At 43.5% G+C, this 10,996-nt stretch overlaps 1 protein-coding gene across 1 annotated transcript in view; it reads left to right on the top strand.

Moving 5' to 3' along the window:
- Positions 1-4,595, top strand: part of WEE2 (WEE1 homolog 2) — an 18,311-nt gene extending 13,716 nt beyond the window's left edge. Inside the window, exons 12-16 of the mRNA XM_017739970.1 lie at positions 643-750; positions 1,689-1,829; positions 2,466-2,553; positions 3,079-3,167; positions 4,428-4,595. Coding sequence (XP_017595459.1) covers positions 643-750; positions 1,689-1,829; positions 2,466-2,553; positions 3,079-3,167; positions 4,428-4,474 — 473 coding nt within the window. The 3' untranslated portion in view covers positions 4,475-4,595. The remainder of the gene's footprint in view (positions 1-642; positions 751-1,688; positions 1,830-2,465; positions 2,554-3,078; positions 3,168-4,427) is intronic.
- Positions 4,596-10,996: the final 6,401 nt, after the last annotated feature.

Below are 10,996 nucleotides of genomic sequence, written 5' to 3'. Positions count from 1 at the left end.
CTGCTTTTGGGGGAAAAACGTGAGCTCTCCCACGGGCCTAGAACCACATGTTATGGGAAATGAGCCTTTCCCTCCGTTTCTCCACATGGACCTCTAGCAAAAGTGTTCCTGGGTTTATTTTCCCCTGCTCGTTCTAGGATGGAATATTTGCTGGCATAAAGGCAGCTCCTTTTTTCCCCACTTGCAGTACTGAGAGTTTTGTGTCCTTGATTTGCCTTGGGAACAAGGGTGTCAGTGCATCCATTCCAATGTGTGGATGTACTTTTTGGGCACACCTGGTTAATCTCTGAAGTAAAGCAGAAAGTTGGTGGAACTATCAGACTTGTTTGGTTCCAAAGACCAAAGCTCTAACAACTAAACCACCACAGTACTACAAACCACCTCCCCCCTACTTATGTATTACAGAAAAAACAGTAGTTACTGCACGTCCCAAAAATAATTGCTGGAGGTACACCATTGGACCACCCTTCTTTCTTGGCAACTTTTTAACCTTGATTTAACCAGACATTCTTAAACAATCTTATTAGTTTCATTTGGCTGAACAGATTTCTTTCCTCAGTTTTCCCATTAGTTACATAAAAGAACATACTTGCAGAACCTCTGCAAGTGCTCCAAAAATGAGGTGTAAAGGCTTGTGAATGCTGTTCATAGTTTGTGTGGTGCAAACTCGCATTTCTCTGTTCGTTCAGGTGCTACGCCAGTTTGTAAGACATGACTCTGATATGGCTACCTCATTGGTACTTGAAAGATGTAAGTAGCTCCTGACATGCAACTTAGTTGTTTCTCACTGTGTTTATCTCAGTTTTAGAACATCTGAAATAGGGCAGGAGAGAAGGAGCTAGGAATGGTAGCTCCTCAGTGTAGCAGCTAAGAATGTGTTGTTTCAAGCACACAGACTCTTGAGTGGCTTCCTGTCTGGTCGCTGCAGGAGAAGGTGAGGTCAAGCAGCACTTTAGGGGGAAAAGAAAAAAGCCCTCATGAGGATTACCATCTGTAAAGGGCAGGTAGTTGTACTTTATCTGTGGCAGTGGTTTGGGTCTGCTGTTGTCATGGTTTCTAACACCTGTCTTCAGGTGCCTTGTGTGCTTGTTTCTCAGACTCCTGGGTCCCTGGGGGACTTGTGTGGGTGCTGCTGCCCCAGCAGGATTTGCTGCAGGTGTACTTCAGCCTTCACTATTCACTTCACATGCTCATTGTGCACAAGGGACGCCTCCCTGACCTCTTCCAGTTATCCTTGAACATGGAGAAGGGATAAACTGTCTGCCTAGGCCTGGTACCTGTGTAGAAACAAATGGCTCTCTCATTCAGAGGATGGAGTGTAATACTGCAACTTTGTTTCAAAGATACTGCTATGCATTTTATTTTTATCGTTGTGAAACAAATAAAAGTCAAGATAAGTAAATGCAAATTAGCCTCAAGTGATATATGGATGTGTCTGTGAAAAAGATAGAACAGAAAGAATAAAGAACCTTTGGCTTTTAAATAGGTTATATCATAGTAATAATAATGACAGTACAGACACAGTCAACCACCTGCTGGGGCCTGAAAAAGCCAAAAGTCACAAGAGCTTGAAAAGTGGTTAGGAGGATCAGGAAGTTGTAATCCTAGCCCTTGACAAAAGCTGCTGATTTGCAGCTTGCCATGATTAGCAGTTCACCTGTATATGTGTTTGGTCTCTCTTGTTTCAGCCATGAATCGTGTTCAGCTGCTTGGTCGGGTTGGACAGGACCCTATCATGAGGCAAGTGGAAGGAAAAAATCCTGTTACCATATTTTCCCTGGCAACCAATGAGATGTGGCGGACAGGAGATGGTGAAGTGAGCCAGGGAGGTGAGTCCGCATGAGCAGCATGTCCCAGGTCACCGCTGCATGGCCAGCAGCATCATGCTTGCAAATCTCTGGGGTGCAGGAAAGTTCCTTTGAGGTCAGCAGAGATGCTGCTGCATTTGTGTGCCTTACTGATCCCCAGCAGCATATACTGATGAGAGATCTGCTGTTGACCTTCCTCAGTAGGAGAGGAGTGTTGAGTGGGCAGTTTGTCACTAGTGGGGTTTGTCAGAGGCATAGCAGGTTCTGTACTCTTACTTGTCTTTCAAGATGAGGAAGATAAAGAAAAGATAATTTTCTCATTGATTCTGTCATCAGTTTGCATCTACGGATGTCTCATATTCCCTAACTTCTAGTCAAAGTGGAGTGTCTGACAGGGGAAAAAAAAATAAGAGCCTGAGCACTGTCTTCCAGGAAAAGTGATGACTTGGTTTGAACTGTGCTTCTGCACAAGATTTTGTTTGGACACAGATGAGTGGAACATGTCGTTCTGGAGTGAAGTGGGAGATGGAGTGCTAGTATATGTCTGTTTTCAAATCACTTCTCATTGTTTGAGAATACCAATGTGTTGAAACTAATTTCTGTGTCTTGTATCACAAAGAGGATTTGGCATCCAGCTCTGTTGTTTCTGTTCCTTAGGTGATATCAGTCAGAAGACGACATGGCACAGGATCTCTGTCTTCAGACCAGGCCTCAGGGATGTCACCTATCAGTATGTGAGGAAGGGGTAAGTGAATAACAAATGTGGTTGAGGATTTAATGCCTTAATAATGGATTAGTGTAATAATTATGGTGTCCAGGAACTATACAAAGATACAGGTGCTGTAAAACAAGTTAGCAGACCTGCTACAAACAACTGATACAAAAGCCTGTGTACTCTGAATCAGATTCTGAATTCAGCCTTTTCATCAGGAACTGTAGTAATAGGACAAGGAATGGGCTCAAAGTGAAAGAGGGGAAATTTAGGTTAGATATATGGATTTAGGTTAGATATACACCTTACTGTCAGGGTAGTGAGGCACTGAAGCAAGCTGCCTAGAGAAGCTGTGGATACCCCATCTCTGGAAGTGTTCAAAAGTCAGGCTGGATGGGGCTTTGGGCAGCCTTGATCCAGTGGATGGTATTCCTGCCCATGGCCAGGGGGTTGGAACTATACAGTCTTTAAGGTCCCATTTCAACCCAAACCATTCTGTGATTCTAGATACAGGGTGGAAAACTGCAGCACCAAAATCAAATTCTTGTTTTTTTCCAGCTCTCGAATCTTTGTTGAAGGAAAAATAGATTATGGTGAATATACAGATAAGAACAATGTGAGGCGACAGGCCACAACAATTATAGCAGGTAAGGAGCAAAGCACCAAGGTGCCCCTTGCCCTTTTAAAATGGAAAGGGGGTGGAGGACCTCTGGACTGGAGCTTGGTTTGTCTTCAGCCTCAGCATCCACACTCAAGGATTTTGAGAGAATGGGTAGTGTGTACCAGTAGATTTTCTCTGGCACTGCTTGTGAACACACAGAAAATGAGAGAATGCTGTTGCAAACTGTTGGTGTCATTTGCTTATGCCAGTTGGTGCAGGAGGCAGACATTGAGTGTTTTAAGAACACTGGTGTGTAGTGCTGCAGGTCAGGCAGATTCCTTTTCTAAGCACAATTTGTTTAGAAGCTTTGTCTCAGTTTGCCAGAATTTTTTTATTCCTGTTGAAGACTGGAGATGTCACCATTAAGGACCTCAGAAAGATGTGCAGATAACTTGATGGAGAACTTAGAAACACTTTGTTCTGGTAGCCAGGAGTGGTAAGAAGAGCACAGAATGGATGAGGAGTAGACTTGTGCCTTGGATAAACACAACAGAAAACTAGGAAACTCAACTTTTCCCAGAGCATTTAAATAGCCTGAGCATCCTTCATCTTTATTGTGGATAGAGCTGCTACTGAGTTGCTTTTGAGTGACGGGTAAATTAATTGGGTAGTAGAGCAAACATTTCTGTTACACAAGTATGTCTAAAAAAACTAGGACAGAGGGAAAGGAGGGGGGGCAAAAAGGAAAAAGAACAGCCATAGTCCTGGAGGCTGTTTCTGCAGCCTCTTTAAAAGCTAGCAGTGCTATAAATTACTGGAGGGGAGAAGCAATTCTCTTTTTTTAATTAGTGTTCTCCTAATGGTTTCTTGTTGAAAAGGCCCAGTCTCAAGATGCTTTAGAAGTTTGTGCGGTTTGATGCAATGGGAGCTTTCTATAGTCTGTAGGCTATTGGCATGGGTAGTGCAGACTGAAAATGACAAAAAGGAAATAAGCTGTAACTGATAAAGATTGTACTCAAAGAATTAAACCATTATTTTAAAATGTTTCCAGTGTCTTTGACTGTTCAGCAGCTTTTCATCAGCTTTAGCACCCTTGTTTCATAGTAGCCACCTTGAATTGTCTGCTTTCAGGGCAGGTAGAGAAAGAACCCTGTATTGGACACTGTTTTGTTTTATGAACTATTATTCTGTTCCAAAATCCACATCTTAGCAGCTTATTTTAACACAAATAGCTGGTCTTCATGGTGTGAAGGCTTGCAACAGGGCAAAACAATCCTCAAGATTAACTTTTTAAATTTCTTTTCAGATAATGTGATTTTTCTGAGTGATGGCTCAGTGAGAGACAAGGTGTGATGTCCTTAGTGCTTGGACCCAGGCCATTTCATTCCTTTGGTTTTTCAGTGCTTCATAATTATGTAATTGCAGATATTGCTGTAGCTTCATTAAGAAATAAATAAAATGTTTGTTACCTAGAGGGTACTTCTGTGTGTTTTGTTTTCCCATGCGCTTTCTCTCTGTTATCATTGTTTGGATTCCTTTCTTTTTTGCTGTTAAAGGAAAAGTATCCCAGGCAGCTGTATCAATTCTTGAGCTGATGAATATATAAATGGCAGTCACTCTTCGCATCTTCAGCTATTTTCAAACCTTCTGTCCCTCGCTGCCTTAATCTCTCTCCTGTCTTGCACAGCCTGACAGCCTGATCTCACTCACTGTTGACATGCCTCCTCTGTTCTGTGGGTTTCATTCCCTGTTTTTCCTTCACTAAGCCAGTTGGACAGTAAGTTTAAAGCAGAGCCATTGGTCTTGACTAGTGCTCAGCTGGAGATTTGTCACAGACCCAGAGAAGGCCTCCTGTGCATCTGCATCTGCCCCTCTGCTGATCCCAGCAGTTGAGCAAACCAGGTGTTGTCTTCCACCAAACCCTGCTTCGGTCTTGGTTTTTATGGCATTTGGCGTCGGATGACATCAGCATTCCCATGCAGTCCCTCCTTAGAGTGCTGTGCCCGTGGTTTGCCATCAGGAGGAGCTGGAGGAGCGACTGCCTTGGCTGTGCCTTTGGGGACTCGCGTGAAAAACATTCCGGGGCCGGGATTCTTGGAGTGGGGGTGGCGCTTGTTTCACGTTTTGTTGTCAGAGTGAGAATTACTTAGTATTATTGGTGAGAGGTTGCACAACTAAAAGGTGTTTAGTTCTACTACATGAAGAAGAGACAGTAAAATTCCCACTGTAATACGACATGATGTGAACAGGGAAAGAAAAATGCTAGAGGTGACAATTTCCTGCCTTCAGAGCTGGTGGGATTTTGTATCTCATCTCTCTCTGAGCCCAAGGCAGAACACATTTAATAGTCTTTGCAGCTCTTTCCCCTACAGAATTTTTGGGGTTTTTTTTTATGCCCTATGAACACTGTCTGTACTAAGAAAAACTTCAATTCTTTCAATTTAGTAGCTATTTCTGTTTGAAGTTAAAGCTCTAGCAATTATCCAGGTCCCTGGCACTGGCATACTGGGGTGTTAGACGTACTGCAAATGCTCAGCTACTTCAGTGGGTTGTTATCCACAGGAGATTGTGGTGTCTTTTTAAATAGGAAGTCCTGACTTTAATTCCTTTAACTACTGGTTTAATCTGAGCCTGGTGTACTGCTGGGAGAATTGTGATGGTGCTCTTGCACAGCAGTGATCTAACTACAGTTTGTGCTTGGTCCACACAAATTTTTCCTGTTTGCTGAAAGCTGGGGTTTGTCTTGAGCTTTCTGCTAGGAGGCCTTGAGCAAATGTGCTGAGCTTCTTTTCATTCAGTGGTCACCTTGTTTGTACTCTGCTGTGGTGGTGGAGCTCATGGCAGTGTCTTTTGGAGCCTGGGAGCTGCCTTTCTACTCCAAACTCAGAGCAGAAGCGGCAGCAAGGATTCCCTTCCCCACCACCTGGAGTGGCCTGAACTGCCAGAACTCTGCAACTGCTGAATGGCTCCTGCTAATCTCTGCTCCTGGCTCAAGGTGGAGACAGCAGAGCTAGCACAAGATATAGGACTGGGTGCCAGCAAGGAAAAATATTTGCTCAAGAACTTTGTATTCTTGCCCTTCCAGTTCTATTTAAAGTAGCTAGTACCCTTTTAAAGATTGACCTGCTTCAAAGACAACACACACTGACTTTGGGCACACACTGGAAGCAGTGTGCTGAATGTTCATCACACCTTGGCAGTAGGGTAGGTTTTCCCAAATGGTTCTGCACAGCAAAAATAACCAGTGGCAAAGGCTTGCTGTGTGTTCATCTCTTATGTCTGCTCTGCTGCTCTGGGGCAAAGTTAATCTGTAACTAAGTCATTCTCAGTTATGAGAAAATCCTGTGTGAAATCAGCATTCCTATAGCATCTGGTTGGTTTTGTTTTGTTTTTTTTTTGGTTTTTTTTTTTTTTTTTTATGGATAGGTACTTGTTCTGTGAGGACACGGAATGGAAATGGTATGACCTGAGTGAAATACAGTGATTCCTTGTTTATAACTAGGCAAGGAGTGTTTTCCCACACTGTCCACTGGAAAATGGCATTCTGCTTTTGCTTGTCTGTTAGCATCTTGTGTAAACCTGATGAGGCAAACCCTGGTTGCTTGCATCAACCAGGATATTTAGAAGTGTTTGACCTTAACAAGGAATTTTATTTTATGTATTTATGGAGATAATTGGAAAAGATAAATACGGGTGACTTCTTTTTAAAATGTCAGCATGTTCAACAAGTACTTGGAGCGTTTCTGAACAGCTCTGAGGCAGAGCTATCCTGGTCTGCAAGGCAGCTCCATGGCACTCAGTTATTTCTGCCAGCCTGGTGTAAGGTGTAGGAAACAGTCTTCTCTGCTTGTTTTTGTGGATGGTTTGAGGAAGACACCATGGCACTGTGCCTGTGTCACACAGCAAAGAGCGCTTTCAACTTTAATTCTCATTAATCTGCAGAAATTGCTCTGTCTGCAGAAATTAGTAGTTGTGAAAGAGAAGTAAGAGAAGATACTTCAAGTCCCTCTTGTTACCCTCTGTGTCCTAAGGGGTTGGGGGCACTGTGTCTGTGTTCCCAAATACAGCTCATGCTTCAGTTCAAGACCAGCAATGCCTGTGGGAGGCTGGTGAAAGCCCCTGCAGAGGTGCAGGAGTTGCAAAGGCAGGAAAGCTGAATCGGAGCTTGGAGAAGCCCCTGGGTACAAGAGCAAAGAAGGTTCTGGTAAAGGGAGCCTGTATTTCTGTCAGTACACCAATTATGTGGGTTTAGTAACAGGCTGTCTTCAGGGCTGGATATCCCACTATTTTCATGTGTCAGAAAAGGAATAAAATGCCAGGATTGTGGGAAGAAAACTTCACTATTCTCAAGCTCACCTTCTATTTTTAACTCTGAAATTTCTGTGGTGGAAGCCTTTTTGCCAAGTAACTGAGCGTGTCTGAATGTACAAACTAAGACTTGGTGTCTGTTTATCTTGGCAGTGGTGAGCTCCTCAGCACAGCAGTGTGATTTAAATCTCATTTACACAAGGAGTTTGCTTTGTTAGTGCATTGCCAGATACTGGGTAGTGCAAGTAAATTCTTTGCACAACACTCAAAGAAATAACTTTCACAGGGTTTCTCTTGAGACATCCTCTTGTGGGAAACGTGTCAGCATGTGTGAGATTTCTTTCTTCTGCTTGTTGCTTAGTCCCATGTAAAAAATTCAGCTCATTATCATACCTGGCCATTTCACAAAAATCTCCAGTAACTACTGTGATTAGAAATTGATTGCTGGTTTATTTTGTATATTCTTAGTCCTGAAGACTCTTTAAGAGGTGCTGAATTTGTTGAAGAGATCTCTAACTGTGGCTGTTTTCTGTTGCTTTCAAGGGGTAAGATTTTTATTGGTAGCTGGTCAGAAACCTGGCAATTTTCATCCTGTGGGCTCTGTTGCTATTTGTTCTTTTCTTGTTGCTTGCTTTCTCAAACTGATTTGAACAGAGTGGCTGTAGAAAATGGATGGTTATCTTGATCCTGGTTGTCACAAGTCAGAAAAATGTCACCTGTAAATATTTAATGAACCTTTGTGCAGCTGACCCGATCAAGAACTGAGTAATGATGTGGTTGCAGGAGTTGTGGCTGCTGTAACCCGGATCTGCAAGGAGAAAGAGAGCACCTTTCCTTTGCCAGGCTTTGTATTGTTGATTGCTTTGTTCTTTGATATTTTAAGTAAGTGGTGTTTGTTTGGAGCTCTGCCTTACCAGCTTCTTCTTTCTTAGCTGGTTAGGTTTTCTGTGTAGGTTTTCTGTGTGGGCTTTCTGGTCCTTGCAGAAAGGGGACAGAATTCTCTGTAAACAAAAGCTGAGCTCTCCTCTTCCCTGTCTGTGCAGACAATAACTCCCCACCCTTTTATCTTCTTGTAGATTTTTGGTCAATTTTTGCACTCTCCCCCTGTGCTGCAAAGTGAGTTCAAACCCAGCTCAAAAGACTGTGGTGAGGAAAGGGTCTTACACAAAAGCAGAAATCAAAAATGCTCTCAGAATTACATGAGTTGGAACTTAAAAGTACTATTATACCTGCTCTAAGAGGAAAGTAATGAAGCATGGAGAAACAGCCTTGATTTTCAACAGGCTGGTAACTATTGAAATCCACAATTTAAATCCTCCAAGCAGTGTGGGAAAAAGTTAGGATAGCTGTGTTTGTATCATGTTCTTGCTGGTTTTGTGGTGCTTTCCCCAGTGCCTTATTTCTGGTGTAGTGTTGGTCTGTGGGCAGCAACATGTGACACATTAGACTGCTGTCCCATGCTGTATCAGCACACTGAATAATTAATATTCTCTGGAAAGGATTAGTTTCCTCCACTTTTGTCTCTTCCTTCTTGGCGCCCTGTATGTGCTGCCAATCTCTAGCTGAAACTTGCCTTTACAGATCTCTTCCTTCTTGGCGCCCTGTATGTGCTGCCATACATCTAGCTGAAACTTGCCTTTACAGATTTTTCTTTCCCAAGAAGAACTGGTGCTGCAGCACAAACACATCAGTGTGGTCTGTATGCTGTTGGTTGCCACCATGCAAAGCAAATTGGTCACATTTCCTCACAAAGTCTCACGTAATTGTTTCAGAGATGTTGAAGCTCAAAAATGACATGTAGCCTCGAACAATTTTAATAATGTGTCAGGAACTGGGCAGGATGCCCAGTTACAAATGTCTAGTTACCAGTATTGTGTTTTATATTTATATTATAGCCCCACAAATGGATAGTTTTGTGTGTCAAAATATTTCAGTGGCCAAAGAAGTCTTCCAGGATGCTTATGAATCCTCAGCAGCTCTGTGTCCCACAGCAGCAGCTGTGCTTCAGTACCAATGATAAAGAAAGAGAGCTCCTGGGGAAGTGCAGAGGGGAGAGGGACACAACTTTATATGGTGCAGGAAGAGTGGAAACCACTGGGAAAACCAGCGTGCTGTTTACCCAGGGTGCCTAAATTTGTATGAGTGCTTTACCCAAGGAGGAATGTGAGAAGTATAACTTCTCACATAAATAAATATTTCTGCCTGAGACATGTGTTAGGGTGAGAAAGTTCAGCCCAGTACTCTTGGTCAAATACCAGTCCTTGGGAGCCCCTTGTTCTCATCATGCTCAGCAAAGGAAGCTGCAGTCAGTCAGCACCACCTTCTTCTAAGGTGGCTTTCATTTTGTTGGCTTACAAAGCAAACATGGGCTTCCCTTTAGACTTCTCATATGGGCAAAACATTAATTTAGTGCCCCAGCCCCAAGAAATTATCTAGTCACAGCAGTGATTTTAGAAAGCACAAATCTCAGCCAGCAGGGTGATGGAGAGCCTTTTGTTAAAGGGATTATCACAAGGCCATAAAAGCTTTGAAAGGAAGAACACATCCAATAAAAACACGGAGGCTCCTGGATAAGGAACTGACCTTTAAAAATTTCACAACCTGCATCTCTGGACTGGCACAATGGAATGGCTTTGATAACAGTGCCTGGCAATGACAGCAGAAAAGAAGTTTGTACCTCTGGTTGGGCTTGCCAAAGTGGAAAGTAGCAGTTCAGGCACTGGTAATTTGGCTTTAGGTTTGGCTTTAGATGTTTTCTGTGCTGCTGAAGGCAAATCTCACACTGACTTCTTTTCCAATGACTTAAAATAACTAATCTTTGCAGAAGATCTTTGATTAGGGCAGTTAGGGATTTTTCCTTCACATTCTTACCAAAACAGTGTAACTTTTGTTACACTTTTATTTTTTTTTCCTTATCAAACACCAGCAGTTTAATAAATTTTAAAGGAACAAACCTGGTGCAAGCATCATTATTTTTCCTCTTTTTGTTGCTGAGGGCTGGGAGCTCCTTCTGGCTTTGTTTTCCTCAGAGGGCTAGTCGGGGCTCTCGAGTGAGGACTGGATCACTCGTGCTGCACACGTGCTGGCTCCGTCCGTGGATGGAAGTGGCTGTCACAAGAGCTGATGCCTAAAGGCAGGTCTAGGAGAGAGAGAAGACACACCAGGAGGTCCAGTTATGGTTCCTGCTCAAGGCAGCCTGGAAATGTCAATTAGTGTTGAACTGACCCGACAGCGCCCGGCCGTGCCTGAGCTCCGGGAGCTGCAGAGAAGCACTGAGGAAGGCCCAGCTTTTTGAATCCTTAATACTTGGTAACTTCTTATTTTTAAAGAACAATGGAATGTCAGTGTTGCCCCGGCTTGGCAGGAACACAAGTCTTAAAATACCAGAATTTCCCGTTGCCTGTGATTATTTTTGCTTCCGGTTGATGAGCGCTCTGGGACCGATCTGAGCCAGGCACCAGCGTCCCCGGTGCGGCTGCCCGGAGCTGTGCAGTTCTGGTTTTCACAAGGCGCGTTCTGACCCGTGCCTGCCCGCTCTCTCCCGGGCGCCGTGCCGCGGGGGCCGCG

The sequence above is a fragment of the Corvus brachyrhynchos genome, unplaced genomic scaffold, assembly GCF_000691975.1.
Source record: "Corvus brachyrhynchos isolate BGI_N302 unplaced genomic scaffold, ASM69197v1 scaffold27, whole genome shotgun sequence".
Lineage (NCBI taxonomy): Eukaryota > Metazoa > Chordata > Aves > Passeriformes > Corvidae > Corvus > Corvus brachyrhynchos.
This window is presented reverse-complemented; position numbering and strand designations above follow the sequence as displayed.